At 44.1% G+C, this 20,438-nt stretch overlaps 1 protein-coding gene across 1 annotated transcript in view; it reads left to right on the top strand.

Annotated features, from left to right (window-relative positions):
* The window catches only part of USH2A (usherin), a 356,467-nt gene that overhangs the window by 321,436 nt on the left and 14,593 nt on the right, over positions 1-20,438 (top strand). Inside the window, exons 61-63 of the mRNA XM_088531950.1 lie at positions 1,990-2,217; positions 3,148-4,664; positions 6,316-6,637. Coding sequence (XP_088388076.1) covers positions 1,990-2,217; positions 3,148-4,664; positions 6,316-6,637 — 2,067 coding nt within the window. The remainder of the gene's footprint in view (positions 1-1,989; positions 2,218-3,147; positions 4,665-6,315; positions 6,638-20,438) is intronic.

Below are 20,438 nucleotides of genomic sequence, written 5' to 3'. Positions count from 1 at the left end.
GAGCTCTGTTCTTTAACCTGCAGTTCATAATTTTGCATTCGTCTGTGTAGGTTTTTGGCTATGGCAGTTTGAACGCTTCCACTTTCAAGGATCTAAGCTATAAATGTTTATTAAAAGAATCTATAATGAAATCAGTTTTGTTATTTTTTTAATGGCCGCCTTGAGTAGGCTGGATGACTGAATGCACGTTGTTAATCATTAAGTACTCATGTTACAAAAAGTGTTTGATAGTATTGCCATCTAGGGGCTGAACTAAATTCTCCATACTGAAATAAACTGTAATTGAACAGGTGCTGCTATTGACAATATACATATGTTTTTGCTTTATAGCCCACATGCTTTCCATGTTTCTTATGACAAAAGATATCTGTAAATGTCCCACAGCAGCCAGTGCTTTTTTATATATAATCTGTTTGAGGTGATTGCTATTTGCATTTCAGCTTATGCTTTTTTGGCAGAGATGATTGGGGATTCCTAACAAAGAATTATACTTTTTTGCATTATTAATCTTGCCACTGTTTGCCCTGTTTAACAGAAAAAGGAATCATTTATCAGAAAAGTATGTTTGTAATCTGTACTTGTGGCATCTTCAGATTTAATATTCATAATGGTCATTCAAATGCTGTGCTATATTTATCTAAAAGACTAACTCATTGTTGTGAGGAAATAAGTATTTAAATATTTATGATCTAACTTTTAATATTTAAAAAAGAAATTAATATTTCTTTAAAATTTGTTTCTGAGTCTGATAGCTTAACAAATGTTTAAATATTTAACAATCTGAAGTGTTAGCATTTAACAACTTAATATAACTTACTGAAACAGAGATTTAACTTCATCTGTTTCTGCCACATAAAGGGAGCTGGATTCCTGCAGTCCCGTTCTTGGTATCTGTATCATTAATGCAAAACACAGCTAAAAATGACAGTAATGGTCCCGGTGATGTACAGAGGCCCTGTCCTCTGGTGAGGCGCAGCACAGCAGCCTCCCTGTGAGACACGCTGCTCTTGCCCTCTGGTTAGCTCTTCAGAACGCCACCCTCGGCGGTGGCTGTGCTGCCCCTCCGGCTCGGAGCTGAGTTTGAGCTCCTGTTCGGTCGGTGCCAGGTGCTGTTTGGGACACAAAAGGGTGATCTGCAGGGCGAGGGGGCCGCCCGGCCACGGCTCCTGTCTGAACCCCTGCGCTGGGCAGTGCTCGCGCGTGGCCCTGGGCCCTGCAGAAGGGCTTGAGCCCCTGGGATTTATGTGCAGGCTCCTGGCCACCGGCGGGGTGATCCTAGCCTGCTTGCCCACGTCCCCAGGGGCAATGTAGCTCTTTTCTCTAATTTGCAGATATACAGAGAACTGCTGTAAGGAGGCTGGTTGCTCTAAGTTTATCTTCCCCTGTGAGTTTATCTTGGGTAACATTTTAACAAAGCAGGATGAAGGAAGCCAGTTTATTCTTTTCTTTTTTTAGATTTTAAGGGAGCTGCTTTGTTTTCAGTTTAGAAATGAAATTGTGCTCCTGGAAGAGCTGTGCTCTGCCCAGGCTGCAGTGCTGTGAGTAGCTAGAACCCAATGGGATGCTGATGGGAGGGCATTTCTATACACCAGACGCGGAGAGGCGAGTGCTGCAAGCATCACTCGTACACCAAGGGCTTTTACATGTGCTCGGATCCATCAGCCCTGGGCACTCCGAGCCTCACTGAGCAAAACTGAAATGCACGCTCAGTGTCCAATAAGTGGTTTGCTAGGTGAGGTTTTGGACTGAGCAGGACTCCCCAGAATTCAGTGCAAGAGGCTCCACCATAATCACGGATATCTCAAAAAGCCTAAGATTTACCATTTAGGGCTGAACTATGGAAACTCGCAAAGTGACCCCATTAACCAGATGCGCTGCTCTGCGAAGCGGTCCAAATTCACTCTAAGCTGAGCCCTCATTTTCCAAGTGACACAAGCTGCAGATGAGGATTACTTTTTTAACTAATTCAAACATGTATTCTTGCTTCAGGGCACAAAACATCAGGCTCATTTGTTCGGACTGAAACCTTTCACAACATATCATGTCCATGTCGTAGCTGTAAATGGTGCCGGACAGGTTTCAGGGCCCTGGACATCTGTGCGCACATTGGAAGCACCACCCAGTGGTCTGAGCAACTTCACCGTGGAAAAGAAGGAGGACGGAAGGGCTTTGTTGCTAAGATGGGCAGAGCCCACCAAACCCAACGGTGTGATTAAGGTAACCTTCCCCTGGACACTTCATTTGCTTAAAAAGGAAAAGAAAACACTAAGATTCAAAACATTTTTGCTGAAAAGGTCTCCATCAGACATGTTAGGTTTTAAAGCTGGATTGACATACTGTGTAAGCACAAGGGCACTCTGAGCATTCACCGCTTCAGGTGCGACTTCTATAAATTCAACTGAGTATTAACATTCCTGTGCTACCCCGTGACTGTAAAAGTTCGGAACAACACAGGAATTGTGTAAAAGGCCTTTATTTTAGGACTGGTGAACCACATTATTCACTAATGTACTTAGTGAATGCAGTACTTCTGTACTGAATGTATAGAAAGCTGTATGTGAAAGCATATACTCTTAGCAGGGGTCTAGCCCTCCCCTCATATTAGACTTTGCCAAAACCTGTTTCTAGACAAATTGTGTTTAACAGAATGTTGCCTTTAAATTTGGGACTTGTTTTAACACAAGGTTTTCAACTGATTGTGAATCTTTACCTGCAGTTCTTTTCAGCTAGAGAGACGATCCTTTGCGTAAGGGTCCCCCCCTCCCTCCCGAGTGTTAGTCTGCAGCAAACCTTGTGCTAACACATAAGGGCCTGGCAATGAAACTTGATAATAAATAAATATAATGAAAAGTGTCACTCACTGGCTAAATACTGTATCCAAAATGGATAAATCATGAAAAGTTGCTGAAAACATTCTTTTTGTTTCAATGATCTGTGTGCATAGTGATTGCTCCTAGTTAGGAAGCAAGTTTCTGTATCATTGGTCCATAATCCCTACCATGTTACAAAGATTAATATTTATGAAGAATTAGGTGTCTCATCTAGTGGTCATTTGCAAAAACTGTTGATTTTTCTGTTGTTCTTTTATCCTGTCTTCTATCCTTCCTCCTATGCCTCCCTTTGTTTTTTTCTTTTCTTGTTTCCCAGACATACAACATTTTCAGCGATGATAACCTGGAGTACAGCGGTTTGTCTCGCCAGTTCCTCTTCAGGCGCCTTGAGCCTTACACCCTCTATAACCTCATCCTGGAAGCCTGCAACGCGGCAGGCTGCACTCGATCCCCACCCCAGCCAGTCTGGACGGACGAAGCACCTCCAGTGTCTCAGATGGCACCTGTGATCCAGGCAGTGAATGCTACCAACATTGAACTGAGCTGGCTGGAGCCAATTAACCCAAATGGAAAAATAATTCGCTACGAAGTTATTCACAGATGCACAAAAGAAAATGCTGCGGGGTACAGAACAACAACAGAAGATGAGAAAATTGTTTTCACAGAATATAACACTGAAAGCAAGACGTTTATATATAACGATAAAGGTTTACAGCCGTGGACAAGGTATGAATATAAAATACGCGCCTGGAATGCAGCAGGCTACACTGACAGTTCTTGGACAGTGGCAAAGACAAGTCAAACTGCCCCTAAAGGTCTTGCTGCCCCTCGATTATACCTGGCATCAGTTAACCCCCGTAAAGTGCTCATTTCCTGGGTCCCCCCAGAGCAGCCCAATGGTGTTCTTCAGTCATACAGACTGCTAAAAAATGATGTTCTCTATCCTTTCAGCTTTGATGCTAATACTTTTAGCTATATGGATGAAGACTTGCTACCTTATTCCATATACAGTTATGCGGTAGTTGCTTGTACGATGGGAGGCTGCTCTACCAGTGAGCCAGCTGCAATTCAAACACTGGAAGCAGCACCTGCATTAGTGGATCCACCATCTCTGCAGGCCGTCAGTGCCACTCAGATTAATGCATCTTGGACACCTCCTCAGGTGCAAAATGGAGACATCACCAAGTACATACTGAAATTAAACAATGAACAGTATTATCCGGGCAAAAGTTTGCAAATGTTGATTTCTAATCTACAGCCTTACACAGAATACAATTTTGCATTGGTTGCTTGTACTACCGGGGGCTGCACATCTAGCAGATTCCAGTCCGTGATGACCATGGAGGCTCCACCATTAAATATGGAAGCTCCCAGATTGCTTGTCATGGGCTCCGAGTCAATTGAAATCACCTGGAAAATGCCAGTGAACCCTAATGGTAAAATCACAAGCTATGAGCTAAGGAGGGATGATGTTCTTGTTTACTCAGGTCTGGAAACTCGATACCTTGATTTCACCCTCATGCCAGGCATGGAATACAGCTACACTGTCACTGCGAATAACAGTCAAGGGAGTGTGACCAGCCCATCAGCTCAGATCAGAACCAACCCCTCTGCTCCATCTGGGATGTTACCTCCTAGGTTGCAGGCATGGTCCTCAAGGGAGATTTTGGTGGCTTGGGATCCTCCCGTCAGAGTAAATGGCGACATTAGAAATTACACAATCTCAATCCACAAACCCACTGAAAGAAGAAAAAAAACTGTTGCCTTTGATGCATCTCATGTTTCTTTTATGAGGCGGTCCTACATAGTATCAGAGCTAGAACCCTACAGTAGGTAAGTCTGAAAGATCTTGTGTGTTGACAAAGCCCTGCAAGGTGATTCACTGGCCCGCTTGATGGCCTAACCACCCCATTTTTCTTTTTTTCCTCCCAAAGCACATGATAAAACAAGAACATTTTAATTTCTAGTAACATCAAGTGTATATCATCTTGGTGAAGTGCTTGGAGTTGACATAGGGTATAAATAGTGCAAGGGGTAATTCAATACCCTTCTACAGACATCAGAACTGGTAGCTTTGCACTTGTGTATCTTTTGTAAGATGTCTGCATTAAAGAAAAAATACGGCTTTAGTTGACAAATAGAGGGGTGGGGAGACAAAAGATCTGCTGGCTAGCTCATTCACAGTGCAGCTGAGCCAAGGTTAATGGAGTCACACCAGGAACTTGCATGCCTCTCTGATCTGAAAAAGATGACTTGTTATTTAAAAGAGAGGCTACAGAACTCAGCTACAGAAAGAACGCACTTAATATTAAAGTAATATCTTCCCCACTAATTCTTGATTATTTACCTGACCTTTCCTTATATATTTGTGCAGGCATAATTTGTGTGTGTTACATGGTTGATAACTCTGTCGACTATTTACATATAACTAATCTAAATCCAAAGAGAGAGGAGTAATAGAATGAAGTTAGTGATGATACAGCTCTCAAATGATACCCAAATTGTCTCTTACAATGAATCATGATTTTGTTTCATCAACCAGCAACTTCAAAGTGATTTTGATCACTTGAACTCTTGCAGATGTTAACTCTGCTCTTAAAAACAAACAGAAACAAATCAAAATCCAGAAAGCAGAATTCTTTCTTGGCATATCGTATCATGGAAGTTTTTGGCTCCAATTGCCATGCTTTTAATAGATATCCTGTGGGACCATTGCAAAGCATTGACAAGCTGGGTGCTCTGCAGCAATAATTTTGTTTTCAGCGTGTTGTCAAATGGATCCTATATACCCAGAGGAAAAACTTATTTGGTCAACATTAACAACGCTGTTGAGTTGGTTTATCAATTATAAAGACATCTCTATTTCATCTAGCAAAATGTTACCTCCCTGAATCAGTTATCAGTTAGGGTACTGCAGCTCTTCTATTTGAGCAATGTTTTTTCCTTCTCCCTTTTTGTCAGCATTACTTGCTTGTATCATTAAGGTTCTTGCAGCTGATTTCTGAAAGGTGTTTCCCTCCTCTCCTCTGTGCCTTGACCTCTCTGATATGTGTTGAGTCACCACCAAGTCCCATTCTCCAAACTTGGACATTTAAATCTAAATTCTGCCAGAATTCAGCCTGTAGAATAAAGATTTCTACATTCTAGGGAAAGTGCAGGCACTTTTATTTATTTATTTATTTTATTTATTTATTTATTTTTTAACCAGAATCTGTTGATGGAAGTTGGGGAAGTTGATGTCATGGTTGATAACTGAATTTACAGATGTTTGTCAAAGCCTGGTTTTCTGCTGCATCAAAATGAACGCAGAGATTAAAAAAAAAAACACTTAGAAGCTGTTTCACTTTGCATAGAAACTTGTCTAGAAAATATCTAGAAAAATTAAGAACCCCTCATGTGTTCCTGATTTTAATCTTAGGCACAGTCTATGTTTTTATTTGCGGAGGTTTTATTAATTTTACTACTGTTATTTGTGTTCCCCAAGGTATGAAGTACAACTCCAGGCCTGCACAGAGCTGGGCTGTGCCTCCAGTGAGTGGGCATCTGTGCGGACGCTGGAGGCAGCCCCGGCAGTGCAGCCTGCCCCGCTCATAGAGATACAGAGCAGAGATGGGGGGTTCGAGTCAGCTTCATCCGTTCTGTGGACTGGCCCACAGCAACCAAATGGGAAGATCTTGTACTATGAGCTTTACAGAAGGAGAACAACTCAAGCCCACGTAAATTTAGACCTTGTGCTGGTTTACAATGGTTCTTCGACTTCCTTCAAAGATGACACATTGCTGCCGTACACAGAATATGAATATCAGGTGAGAATTGAAGCCACTTGGCAGCTCTGATGATTTCGGAACACTTTGAGAATCTTACTTCACACTTGCCCTGAACGTACACATCTCATTCTAAAGTTAATGGTTGTGATACCGAAATATTTTTTGCTAGTGTATTTTAAATACCTGAGGACCTGAAAAAAAACTGCACAAGCAATACATTCAGTATTAGTTTTTCTGTAATGTAATCATGAATGCTTTTGTTCCTTGTGCGGTATTTGTGTACCCTACAGAGCTTTTGCAGGGCTGTAATGTTACATGAATAGTTTAAAATTCTAGTTGTTAAATGGCAGTTTCAGTGCATTAGTTTTTCTTTGCTTTCCTCTCTCCCCCAGTCTGCTCTGAATTAATTTTTAATTTATGACTTTACATATACCTTACATGGAGAGGGTTTTGGCCTGCTTTCTCTTTAAAATAGATGGTAGTATTACAATCAGGTTTCATGGGTGGTGCAAAGGGAAATTGCAGTTGGTAGCTGTTATTGTTTCTCATGGTCATAGGTATATTACTCTTGGTATTTTGCTTATGAGGCTGAGATAAGTAAGGAGAACAGTTCTGCAATTCACACTAAGTATCACCTTACCTTACTAGAAACCAATGGTACTACTGGAATCAACTAAACTGTGGAGTAAATAACAAGGGGAACTGGAGATGCGTGTGCGATAGCAGGGCCGTGATCTCATCGCAATTACTGAGACATGGTGGGACAGCTCTCATGACTGGAACGTGGTCATGGATGACTTTAGGCTTTTCAGGAAGGACAGGCCAGGAAGAAGAGGTGGCAGAGTTGCTCTTTATGTGCGAGAGCAACTGGAATGTATGGAGCTCAGCATAGGGAGGATGAAGCGCGAGTCAAGAGCCTGTGGGTGAGGATTAAAGGGCAGGCCAACAAGGGCAACATGGTCGTGGGAGTTTACTACAGGCCTCCTGACCAGGGAGAGGAAGTGGATGAGGCCTTCTACAGGCAGCTACAAGAAGCTTCACGATCCCAGGCCCTGGTCCTTATGGGGCACTTCAACCACCCTGATGTCTGCTGGGATAATCACACAGCTAGGAACAGACAGTCCAGGAGGTTCCTGAAGAATATTGCAGATAACTTCTTGATGCAGGTGGTTGATGAGCCAACAAGGCGAGGGGTGCTGCTAGACCTGATACTAACAAACTAGACCATCTCTCTAGTGGGAAATGTGAGGGTTGGGGGCAGTCTTAGCTGCAGTGACCACGAGATGATGGAATTCATGATCCTGTGAGGAGGAAGCTAGACAAGAAACAAGATTGCAACCCTGGACTTTAAGAGAGCTAACTTTGACCTCTTCAGGGAGCTCCTTGGAGGAATGCCCATGGCAAGGGTCCTAGAAGGAAAGGGGGTCCAGGAGAGTTAGCTAATATTCAAGCACCACTTTCTCCAAGCTCAGGATCGATGCATTCCTATAAGAAAGAAATCGAGCAAGGGGGACAGGAGAGCTGTGTGGATGGGCAAGCAGCTGTTGGTTGAACTTAATGAGAAAAAGAGCACGTACATAATCTGGAAGAAGGGCCAGGCCATATGGGAAGAATATAGGAATATTGTCAGAGAATACAGGGATGCAACGAGGAAGGCCAAAGGCCTGTTTGGAATTAGAGTTAGAGAGAGATGTCAGGGGCAACAGGAAGGGCTTCTATAAATACATCAGCAGCAAGAGGAAGACTAGGGAAAATGTTAGTCCACTGCTGAATGGGGAGGGTGCTTTGACGGCGGAGGATGCAGAGAAGGCAGTTACTAAATGCCTTCTCTGCTTTGGTCTTTATTGCTAAGGCTAGTCCCCATGAACTACAGAGACAAGAGAGAGAACTAGTAGAGAGGAGGACTTTCTATTGGTTGAGGAGCATTGGGTTAGGGAATATTTAGGCAAACCTGACACCCATAAATCTATGGGTGCAGATGGGATGCACCCAAGAGTGCTGAGAGAACTGGCAGGGGTCATTGTTCAGCCACCCTCCATCATCTTTGAGAGGTCATGGAGGGCGGGGCAGGTGCCTGAGGACTGGAAGAAACCAACGTCGCTCCAGTTTTCAAAAAGCGCAAGAGGGAGGAGCCAGGAAACTAAAGGCCGGTCAGCCTCACCTCCATCCCTGGAAAGGTGGTGGAGCAACTCATCCTAGAGACCATCTCTAGGCATGTCAAGGAAAAGAAGGTGATCAGGAGTAGTCAGTGTGGATTCACCAAGGAAAAGTCGTGTTTGACAAACCTGATAGCCTTCTACGATGAGGTGCCTGGCTGGATGGATGATGGGAGAGCCATGGATGTTGTCTACCTCGACTTCAGCAAGGCTTTCGACACAGTCTCCCATAACATCCTCACAGAATCATAGAATCATAGAATGCTTAAGGTTGGAAGGGACCTCTAGAGGTCATCTAGTCCAATCCCGCTGCACACGCAGAGTCACCTAGAGCACATGGCACAGGACTGCATCCAAGTGGGTTTTGAAGATCTCCAGAGAAGGAGACTCCACAACCTCTCTGGGCAGTCTGTTCCAGCGCTCTGTCACCCTCACTGTTAAGAATTTTTTCCTTAAGTTCCTGTGGAACTTTTGGTGTTTCAGTTTGTGGCCATAACCTCTAGTTCTGTCAGTGGCCACCACTGAAAAGAGGCCAGCACCATCCTCCTCACTGCCTCCCTTGAGGTACTTATAGACACTGATTAGATCCCCTCTCAGCCTTCTCTTCTCCAGGCTGAACAGGCCCAGCTCCCTCAGCCTCTCCTCGTAGGGCAGATGTTCCAGGCCCCTGATCATCCTTGTAGCCCTGCGCTGGACTCTCTCCAGCAGCTCCACATCCCTCTTGTACTGTGTGGCCCAGAACTGGACACAATACTCCAGATGTGGCCTCACCAGGGCTGAGTAGAGGGGCAGGATCACCTCCCTCAACCTGCTGGAGACGCTCTTCTTAACGCACCCCAGGATCCCATTGGCCTTCTTGGCCACGAGGGCACACTGCTGCCTCATGGTCAACTTGTCGTCCACCATGACGCCCAGGTCCCTCTCTGCAGAGCTGCTCTCCAGAAGGTCCAGAAGGTCATAAGAAAGCTCTGGAAGTGTGGACTGGACGAGTGGACAGTGAAGTGGATTGACCAAACTGGGAGGAGTGGCTGACACTCGAGGCTGTGCTGCCATTCAGAGAGACCTGGACAGGATGGAGAGCTGGGCAGAGAGGAACCGCATGAGGTTCAACAAGGACAAGTGCAGAGTCCTGCACCTGGGGAGGAATAACCCCAGACACCAGTACAGATTAGGAGTTGACCTGCTGGAAAGCAGCTCCACAGAGAGGGATTGGGGAGTCCATGAGACAGCAATGTGCCCTCGTGGCCAAGAAGGCCGATGGGATCCTGGCCTGCATCAGGAGGATCATTGCCAGCAGGTCGAGGGAGGTGATCCTGCCCCTCTGCTCAGCTCTGGTGAGGCCGCACCTGGAATACTGGGTGCGGTTCTGGGCTCCCCAGGACAAGAGGGAAATGGAGCTTCTAGAGAGGGTCCAGTGTAGGGCCACAAAAATGAATAAGGGACTGCAGCATCTATCATATGAGGAAGGACTAAGCAAGCTGGTCCTATTAAGCCTGCAGAAGAGAAGACTGAGAGCAGATCAGACCAAAAATGTAGAAGTACCTTAGGGGTGAATGTAGAGAGGATGAGGCCAAACTCTTCTCCGTGGTACCCAGTGATAGTACGAGAGGTAATGGGTGGAACTTGAAACACATGAAGTTCCACCTCCATGTGAGAAAGAACTTCTTTACTGTGAGAGTGACAGAGCCCTGGAACAGGCTGCCCAGAGAGGTTGTGGAGTCTCCTTCTCTGGAGATCTTCCAAATCCACCTGAAAGCCACCCTGTGCCATGTGCTCTAGGTGTCCCTTGTGGAGCAGGGGGGTTTGACTAGATGATCTCTAGATGTTGCTTCCAACCTTAACCATTCTGTGATTTTGTGATTCTGTAATGTCACCATTTGCTGTGAAGAGTAGCCAAAGAAATTGGACCCAAGTTATTTAAAATAAGTCTTGATTTTCAAGGCCCTGAGCACTACAGCAATTGATCCTCTTTGGCCTGGAATTGTTTTCTATGTCAAAATAGAAGTTTCAATGTATTTTTTATCATGCATTACTAGTAATAGTGTAGAGCCTTATTTGATTTCAGTCCCTGAACCTTGTTATTTATAAGTATCTGACATCCATTCCAAGGTTTTATATGAGTTAGTAGAGCTCATACACTCACCCCAAACTAGTCTTGAATTTCTTCTTTTGAAAGGAAAATGGGTTTAGTTTCATGGCAGGATGAGGTTGATTTTGCACATATAAATCCTATGAATAGGCATGCGTATCTTTCCCTCCCTGAAGCAGATATCAATAAGCGCCAGTGCTGGTTATATACACTGAACCCAACGTGTTGTGATAATGAATTTGGAAGTTCTCAGAAGTCTTCAAAACTTTCTTTTTCCTCAAAGAAAAGGACTTAGTCTGTAATGTGCACTCTCACCAAATTTGCAGATGGCTTCACTGTTCCTGTTGTTTTCTTTCTGTTAGCCAGAAGCCATGTGTAATTAAATCTAAAAAGCTGTTTTATCATATTAGTATACAGTCTATCTATTTGCTATTCTTACATATGTCACTGCATCACATGTAGGCTGGAAGGTCAATCCAGAGGTCCCTTAGTCTCCTGCTTGAAGCAGGTCCAGCTAGAGCCATTTCCAGTCAAATTTTGAATATCTCCAAGGATGGAGATTCCACAGCTCCTCTGGGCAACTTGTTCCAGTGCACGACTACACAACCTGATGATTCTCCTTGTATCTAATCTCTGTTTTCCTTGTTTCAGCTTGTGTCTGTTTCCTCTTATCCCATTACTGTCAAGAGTCCTGGAACCTGGAGGGAGAAGTATGGTGGCTCTGTCCGTAAATCAGTTCTAGCAGCAATCATTTGGCCAAGAAATGGACTCTGAAGGGGCAGTTACAGAACAATTGAGGAGAGAGCCTGGGATGCTGTTAGAAAAGCGCCCTTACCACAGTTTTCACAAAACCTTTCTTCACTGCTTGGCAATCACAAAGCTCCTTCTCTCCTTCTGATGTCTCTCGTTTGGCAGCATGGCTGTAAGGTGGCAGCCAGTGTGAAAAGTGTCTGTTAGAGTCACGTTGAAGGAAATGCAGAGTATCTGTGAGCTGACTGCTGCTTTTTTCTCTTTACAGGTCCATGTTTTTTGATTTCCTTCAGTTTTCTGAACCTCTTCTCTAAACCTTAGTGAATTTAGCTGTATGAGAGATGCTACAATAATATATTTCAAGTTAGAAATGATCACTTAAAGCCTTGGAACTTTTTATGCTTTAAGTATATGAGAGTATATTCTCCTGCTGTTACATCTCTTCTGAGCAAAGCTGTTAAACCTTTCCTGGAAACAGCATATTTTAGGGTCTACTATGTGTGTTTTAAGGTTTCCTTTTCTTTCTTCCTTTTTTTTTTTTTTTTTAGTGTCAGTGGGGGCCCACCTGTAGGCCCCAAACTGTGTAAAGTCTCTTCTCATGTTGCTGTAGTTTCCTTAAGGCAGAATTGTTGTTAGACTAAATCTCCTTATTATTTTGGTCAGGACTCGTGACGTATGCAAATTCAAGCCCAGACAGGGCTTGGTGGGGGGCCAGTAGTTGTAGCAGGTACAAATGCTACTTTCTAGTTAGGACTTTCTTTGCTAAAGAGAAAAATCTCCATTTTCTCTGCTCTGGAAGTTGTTAATCTTGACTGTGGGGTGCTCCTAGTTGCCCCAGGTTTCAGTTATCCCCCTGAGAAGCTGGCATTTGAGCAGTAGTCAACAGCCCACAGACTTGCTTGAGCCAAAGTTTTTAGTGATTTGTTGATGATGGGTAACTAAAAATGTCTCTTGACCTAATTCCTGTGGGTTAACATACTATATGCCAAACTTTGCTTTTCATTTTGGTTCTGCTCATATCTGAGCTGAGCTGTTGACTGAGGCCCTAAATCTTTTTTTTTTTTTTTTTTTTCCCCACTGGTGGCCATTTATTTGCCTGTGAGAGGTTTTGCATGCACGTGTTTGTCTTCTGCTTATGTCATTTGCAGCAGTCCTCTGGGATCTGTTCTAAGCCCCTCCATTGTTGACAATTTATATCTTGCCTGTGAGACAAGTTATTCATAAGTATAGGGCTTGGCTTTTGCTATTATGCTGATGAAACCCAGATTTATATTTCACTTAAACTGGATATTGATTCTGCTGTCTCTGCATTTGAGGCTTGTTTGCTGGACATAAAACTTTAAATGCAACTGAATTTCCTCCAGCAGAATGCAGATAAAATCTAAGTGCTGTGATGGGGCTCTCTCCAGCATTTTTGAGGTATTGAGATTTAGTTTGATGAACTCTTGACAGCTTCTTTAGATATAAAATCAGGATTTCGTGGTTGTGTTCTTTCACTGTAAATTTCAGCTGAATATTTAGGAGTTGTAAGACTAAAATGCCAAAGTTGCACTTTCAAAAAAGATGAAATGACTTTAGAAGATCATGCTGGTCAAAGGGGCTATGGCCCCTAAATGATTAGGTCATTATAGATCAAGGGATTTAAGCACTTTCATTCTTTAGGGGCCAGATCTTCGTAAGCATATTCACACTTGCTAGGTTTCAGTAGTTTTTTTTCAGAGGCATTAAGATTCCAACCCTCCTGTACTTGAAAATAATTACCTGTTTTTTTGAAATTCCCTCAATCTATTTTTATATTTAGATAATTGCATTCCTTGCAGCATTCAGCCTGTTAGCTATTTGTTGCAGTGCTGCCTGAGATCCTTAGATATATTAAATAGATGCAATTTCATAATGCCCTGAAGAAGACCCTGACTTAAACCTTATAGCTTATGAAGCCTACTGAGTTTCCAGATGTGCTTCTTTGATTCTTACAATATGTCTAAAATAGGATGTGTAGACTTTTCTTATGAATTGTTGGGGATGGTATACTGTGTTATCCTGCTATCCTATAGAATCAGTCCTATTTTTCTCAGTGGAGGAAACGTCCTTTTGAACAGCGTGTGAGGTTTAGTTGTGTTCTGCGAAGCAGAGGTGTCAGAGTATGCTCTGAGTTCCCTGCAGGTGCAATGTCACTCTTCCACACTTGCAGTGAATTGTGCACTTAGTCTCCTTCTTTAGATTAATGGCATAATGTCATCCTGGTTTTGGACACATTCTTATTTCCACTTGGCAGGCACAGAACTGTAGAAATAGTAGCGGTGCTTTTCAGAAAGTTTTATTGCTCCCTGCAGAGGTTTATTCTCTGGGAGGGCTATCAGGCACAATGAGGCAGGTGGGTCTGCAGCACTAAAGATGTCTGCCTCCTTATTACTGTGGGAAGGACCGTATTTCTCTTGCTTATAAAGTGTGCTTCTCACAGCCCAAATACTGCAACCACGTGAAGAATCTAGGAAATAATCTGAGAAATGCCAAGGGCAATATGTTCAGGTCTTCCCTCTCAAAAAGAAGACAAATCATGTTTCTGGCACTGGAGAGATGATGAGAAAAAGAAATGGGCAGATTATGGCAGGAACAACTGCATGGAGTGAAGAATATTTCAATCTTCCTGGTCACTTTCAGAGATGACAAGAATGACATGTGGTTTGCTGGTTTGTCTGTCAAATTGTTGGCTGAGCTTCAGTTTGTGTTGCTTAGTTGCTGCCAAAGAACTAACTGACTTCTGTAGCTTAAAATGGGGTGAAACTGGTTTTCTGACTGGCCAGTGATGAATAGTCATCCACTTGAAATATTCCTCATCTTTTGGCTTCTTTTTGTCATTTTAATTCACCATTTCTTCCTGTCGCCCTGACAGAGAGACTCACTGCAGAGCGGTGACATGAAATAAAATGCAGTTCTTTCTTTCACTCCCTGCTTGTTATCCCCTCTTGTCGAGGGTCACTCGAATGTTGAGGCTCACTCCACAAATCAGAGTGAGCAGCACTTTAATATGAAGGTGGTTTAACTTGTGGCGAGTGCCGAAGCCTTCTCCACAAGCCGGAGTAAACAACACCTCTATGGGAAGTGAAGTCAACTCCCCCCTGCTGTTGTTTGTAGCAGGGCTTTATACCGGTGCAGGTGGGCATGCGCTGAGGAGCAGCACTCATTGGCTACAGGCTCCCAGCTGACTGGTTCTCCTCCAGGTGCTTGGTTGCTAGGCGTCGGTCCAGTTCCCCACGAACACCTTCTTCTCTTCTAGGTGAATCCCATTACTAAGGCCCCAACATCTCCCCCTCTTTTTTCCAAAAAACAAAAATTAGCAATAAACATTGCAACATTTACAAAAAACAAATTAACATAGCTGTAAACCTCAGCATTTCCCCTCTTTTTACAAAAACAAAAATTGGCAATATCATGCATCAAATATTACAAATAAAAACAAAGTAACATAGTTGCAAACACAAGCATGATCATTCTGGTCACACTTTTATGATAATGTTTCATTTTTAAATTCCCAAGACAAAAGAAAATGGTCCCAAAGGAATACACAATTTCATTTGCTTACAACCACAGAAATTCTTCTTGGAAAGGTAATTGTGCTCTTCATTTCAGCAACAGGAGAAGGAAAAAATCTTGCCCTTTGGAGCTGGGGAGGATGGGGGTCCAAGTTAGTATGGTCAGACTGGATATGCTATCAGTTTTAGTTTTCAACCGCTGGAAAGTTCTTCCAGTCACGGAGTCTGCCGCTCTTTTCAGTTCCAGACCTTGAGGAAGCTGTCCCACGATCCTGTTGCCACTGCCATTCCATCATCAGTCACACCTAAGCAACTGACATGGTTATCATGATCCCAGACATTGCAGTTGAAGTCGTCATAACCAGCTAGGAAGAGATGTAGCTGTCCCAGATAAGCTTGCCATCCTGGGAGGCACTGACTAGAAGCCTGGAATCAGTCCCCCAGTGCATTGCTTAAATTTTTGCCAAGTGTCCCCAGAGTGTTCTTCTAGTATGCATTTGAATTCTCACCACAGGGTTAATGTTGGCTGTGATCTGAGCCAAGGTGGCGTTAGCACATGCTTTCCTAGCATCCCTGATTTGGTTTTTCAGTTGCTCGGCCTCCTGGCATAACTGGTCAAGCTCACTCATTTTCCCGTGCTAAAGTTGCACTTCACTGCCACCTCTGAGAGGACCACAAATCTGCTCTTCCGTCCGCTGCTCATTAACAGGCCCGGTTCGCCCGCCCGCCCCGGCCTGCTCCCAGCAACACTGCAGCTTGGGGGGCGGGAGAAGGAGAAGAGGGTGGCAGTTGGGGGGGGGGGGGGGGGTCACTGGCTCTCAGCTCCTCCCCAGGGGACCAGTGCACATCAATTCTAATATGTGCATGTCAGTCTCTAATCACTGTGGATTTTGCCACAGAGAGGTTGACTCCTGTGCTTCCTCAGGTTGCAGCGGAGAGTTCGTGGAGGCAGCCATTGTCTGGGGATACTTGTTCGCCGCGTCCCTCACAACGCGGCGGCTCCCGTTTCCCTGTATCGGCATGCCATTCTTGCGGAACCGTGATCGGCACTCCGCTGCCTTATGCCCGAACCTCTGGCATCTGGCACAGGTCCCATTGAATCCTCTCGGGCCCATATCCTCCATCCTGAATCTGTTAGGACACTTCCTCCTCATGTGTCCTAATCGACCACATAGGAAACATGTCCCATGAAATCTCTTGTCTTCCTTTCTAGACATTCTTTCTCCTTTAATTGCTGCGGCCAAAGCCGCACCATGTATTTTTGCTTTTTGTTCTTCCTCCATCAATGGCGCTCGGGCACAGGTCTCTATCATCTGGACAATTGAAGCTCCTGGTGGCAAAGTAGCTAACAGTTGCTTGCAAGTTTGGTTTGCGTTTTGAACTGCTAGATCTTTTGCCAATATTGCTTTCATTTCCGCAGGCACATTAGGTGCCATATCCAGGGCTTCCTTCAGTCGATCAACAAAGTTGAAAAAAGACTCATTCAGCTTTTGTGTTATTTTTGTGTATGGTAACTGTGGCGTTCCTATTTGTGGTAGTGCAAGAAAAGTGGCTAGCGCTGCATTTTTTGATTGCTGTAGTATCCTGGGGTGGAGCGCTGCCTGGGCCTCGGTTGCCCGGTAACGCCCATTGCCCATCAGTTGATCAAGGGTGGCAACCCTTAATGGATCGTCCATACTGCGATTTAGATTCTCCAATTGTTTTTCCTCTAATCTTTCCTGCCATTTTGCTAACCAAAGCATATAGGCGGTAGAGGAAAGCAGGAGCTCCATTATCGCTCTGCTATCCGCAGGTACCATATGGGAATATTTAAACAGAGCGGACACCTGATTTCTCACCAACTTATTGTCGTGCCCATACTGCATTACTGTTTTTTGTATGCCTTGAACAAATTTCCAATCGAGAGGTTCCCACCTGGGGCCCTGGGCTCCCGTTACTACAGGAGCTGCTAGTGGTGTTAATACAAATTCTCCTTGTAACTGAGCATTCTCTATGAGCCCTTTATACCGTGCTCCCGCATTAAATGTTGGATTAACAGGTGGCATTTCCTCATCATTACTTCCACCTGCAGTGGAAGTGGCTGGGAGCTCCGGCAACAATCCTTCTTCAGCTGGGTCACTTCCTCCAGCTGCTTTCTTTTGAATCTTAGGAGCATCTTTTCGTGCCTCCCACTGCTCTAATTGTTTGTCTACATTTTCCAACCCTTCGACTATAGCCCTATGGGCAGCCTTATAGGCTGCCTTCACATCTCTGGCCTTGGACCCACCGTCTAATCGCCGCATTTGTTCTAATAATTCTGTCATTCTCTCTGCCTGTCCCCGAAGTTCTTGTCGCATTTTTTGAACCACGGCATTATCATCGTCCGATCCATCTGGGATCGGCACTTTAACTGGGTCCACTTCCATTTCGGGCGCTGTGGGGGTTGGTCGCTTTTCCCCCTCCCATTCGGGCGCTGTGGGAGGTGGTCGCTTCTCCCATTCGGGTGCTGTGGGGGGTGGTTGCTCCTCCCCCTCCCACGGGGGGAGATACTCATCCACTCCCCCCCATACTTCTTGTTCGGCCAAAGTTACCGGACATGCCTGTTTAGGTGAGGTTACCTTTCTCTTATTATCTATTTTCTTACACTGAATTGGCTCAGTATTGTTAGTACATGCAGAACTTTCAGACCCGTTTTCCTTTTCTTCTCCATGGAGCGCTTCCCAAAACGCAATAGCAACTAACCGCTCAAACATAGGCCATATTAGACGAAATGTCTTTGTGAGGCGCCACGCTTCCTCCGAGCCTAATTGTACACCGTCCCATAGTTCTCTTCCTACTCGCTCCCACGATTCAAATTTATATGCTTGGGAAGCTTCTTCTATGATTTTTCTCTTCTTACAAAATAGTAATAAATCAGTTAGCTCAGTTTTCGAGACCTCAATCTTAGTTTTTTGAGCAAGCCTTACGAAGCGTTCAACAGTATCATGTTCCATTGCTGTTGCAGCAACTTTCACTCTAGATGCGCCAATTCCCATTCTGACTCACCAGGTCGTGGTCACAATCCACTTTTCTCCAGTAAGATCCCTTGCATTCTCGCACGATCACGTCGGGGTCACCAGATGTCGAGGGTCACTCGAATGTTGAGGCTCACTCCACAAATCAGAGTGAGCAGCACTTTAATATGAAGGTGGTTTAACTCGTGGCAAGTGCCAAAGCCTTCTCCACAAGCCAGAGTAAACAACACCTCTATGGGAAGTGAAGTCAACTCCCCCCTGCTGTTGTTTGTAGCAGGGCTTTATACCGGTGCAGGTGGGCATGCGCTGAGGAGCAGCACTCATTGGCTACAGGCTCCCAGCTGACTGGTTCTCCTCCAGGTGCTTGGTTGCTAGGCGTCGGTCCAGTTCCCCACGAACACCTTCTTCTCTTCTAGGTGAATCCCATTACTAAGGCCCCAACACCTCTCCATTTCCTCTTTGGAAGAGTGGATTTTTCTCACAGGGTTCTTTGCACTCCCCGTTTCCAAAAAACATTTTCTCATGCTCTCTCAGCATTAGGCTACCAGAATCAGCCTCAGGTTCTGAAGAGTAAAGCAGACATATTTGCATTGTTTTGCTAATGCAATGGACATTGCTAAATACTCTTTTGCTAAAGTAAATTCTCCCTTTTTCCCTGACCAGTGGGGATGCAGCAGGGAGAAGAGCAATTTGAAATAGACTTTTTTTTCTTTTCTGAGCCTTGCTCAAGGGGCTATCCTAAATTCAAGGGCCATCCTAAATTCAAATGCATAAGCAATATGTTGATGAATCAAACCTTGAGTTTTATTCATTAAAATAAATAGCGATATCAGACTGTGTATATTGGCTTCCAAGATTACTGGTGAGACTGCTATCTCACCACTCTAGCAAGACCTTTCTTGGTATGTTGTGGTTCTGACATACTCAAAACCATGGCAAGCTACCCTTTAAAACAACATTAGCATGAGTGCCAGGGGAAAACGCACTCCAGATCTGTAGATGACTTGATATGATTTCCTTGATTGTATCTTTTTATTTATGAGGCATAATTTATGACTGCTGAAAAGCAAACTAAAATGAGTGATGACTAACTACAGCCAAAGTAATAAATCAGTAGCGGAGAAAGAAGTGGTGATTTTGATCGAATCTATTGAATTAGCTGTTGCCCTTAGCCATTACAGGTATTGGAAAGACCTTTTAATATCTGCTTATCTCTCTCATGGGAATGTAGTAACTATCTCATTATATACCCATAGGAAACAAATTATTTAATTTTCCACCTTTTAGAGTTAAACTTGTTTACATCTATCATTAATTACTGGTGTTATACTGTGTTGTATGAAATGAGCTTCCTTTAGAATTTGTAATTTTGTTTTACCCCAAAGCATTTGCCTGTTGTTTTTCCCCTTCCCCTCCCCAGAATGTGTTTAGTGCTTTTGTTATTAGCAGTTGAATAGTGAAGATGAATAACAGTCTTAAGAGGCTCAAATTATCATAGTGCTAGGAGCCTGGACCTAAAATCTATCCCATTATATATTTATGGCCTCTCTAAGGATGCTAACTGAATGTTGAAAAGTATAGATTCACGGATGAGAAATTAGAAAGCATATTTGTTTACTGTTTCTTGTACCCCAGGTCATAAGTGGACATGATGCTTGTTCTTGCATGATGCTGTTCAAAAACAACTAAAAATTGGGCGCTGTGTTCCTGAAAGTTACTGGCATGACATCTCAGGACTTCATTGTGCAGCCTTGAATACAAGTCATACCCTTAAAACATCTTGCTTTCTTGGAAATGAATTGCCCTGTGAAAACTCTGTACATGCGTCCACGTAAGGTTAGAAATTGAAGAAAACGGGGTCAAGAAACCCAAAGCAAAGCCTCAGGTAGTTCTGTGTCTTTGGGACCACTAGGAAAGAAGTGTAGAAAGACCAAAGTCATGGTATGAACTGCTGCTGCAGTTCTTCACTCCTGGAATGTGTGGAGTAGTATTGGACATCGTTGTGGCAACACCAGCAGTCGGAGGCGGCATGTAGAGTCCTTGCATTTCCTAAGGGCAAGCTGTACCTGGCTTGTACCCAGGAATAAGGAGAATGAGGTTTCTTCAGCAGGAGAGTTTCTCATTCTCCATAGTCTGTCAATTGCCTTAGGCTCGCCTCTGCATAGCAGAGAGGATTTCCTCTTGGCAACTTTCCTGTTGGTCTCTGTGCTTAAAGCTGTGATACCTGTCACGTTCCTTGATCCAGGTCTGAAATGTGAGTGTTGGGGACTGGCAGGCCATTTGTACATCTGGAGTATCTGCTGCCAAACCCCTGCTCAG

The sequence above is a fragment of the Tinamus guttatus genome, unplaced genomic scaffold (genome assembly GCF_059628265.1).
Source record: "Tinamus guttatus ecotype Peru unplaced genomic scaffold, ASM5962826v1 Tinamus_guttatus_pri_ptg000033l, whole genome shotgun sequence".
Classification (NCBI taxonomy): Eukaryota; Metazoa; Chordata; class Aves; order Tinamiformes; family Tinamidae; genus Tinamus; species Tinamus guttatus.
The sequence above is the reverse complement of the archived record's forward strand: the minus strand, read 5'-3'. Positions and strand labels throughout refer to the sequence as shown.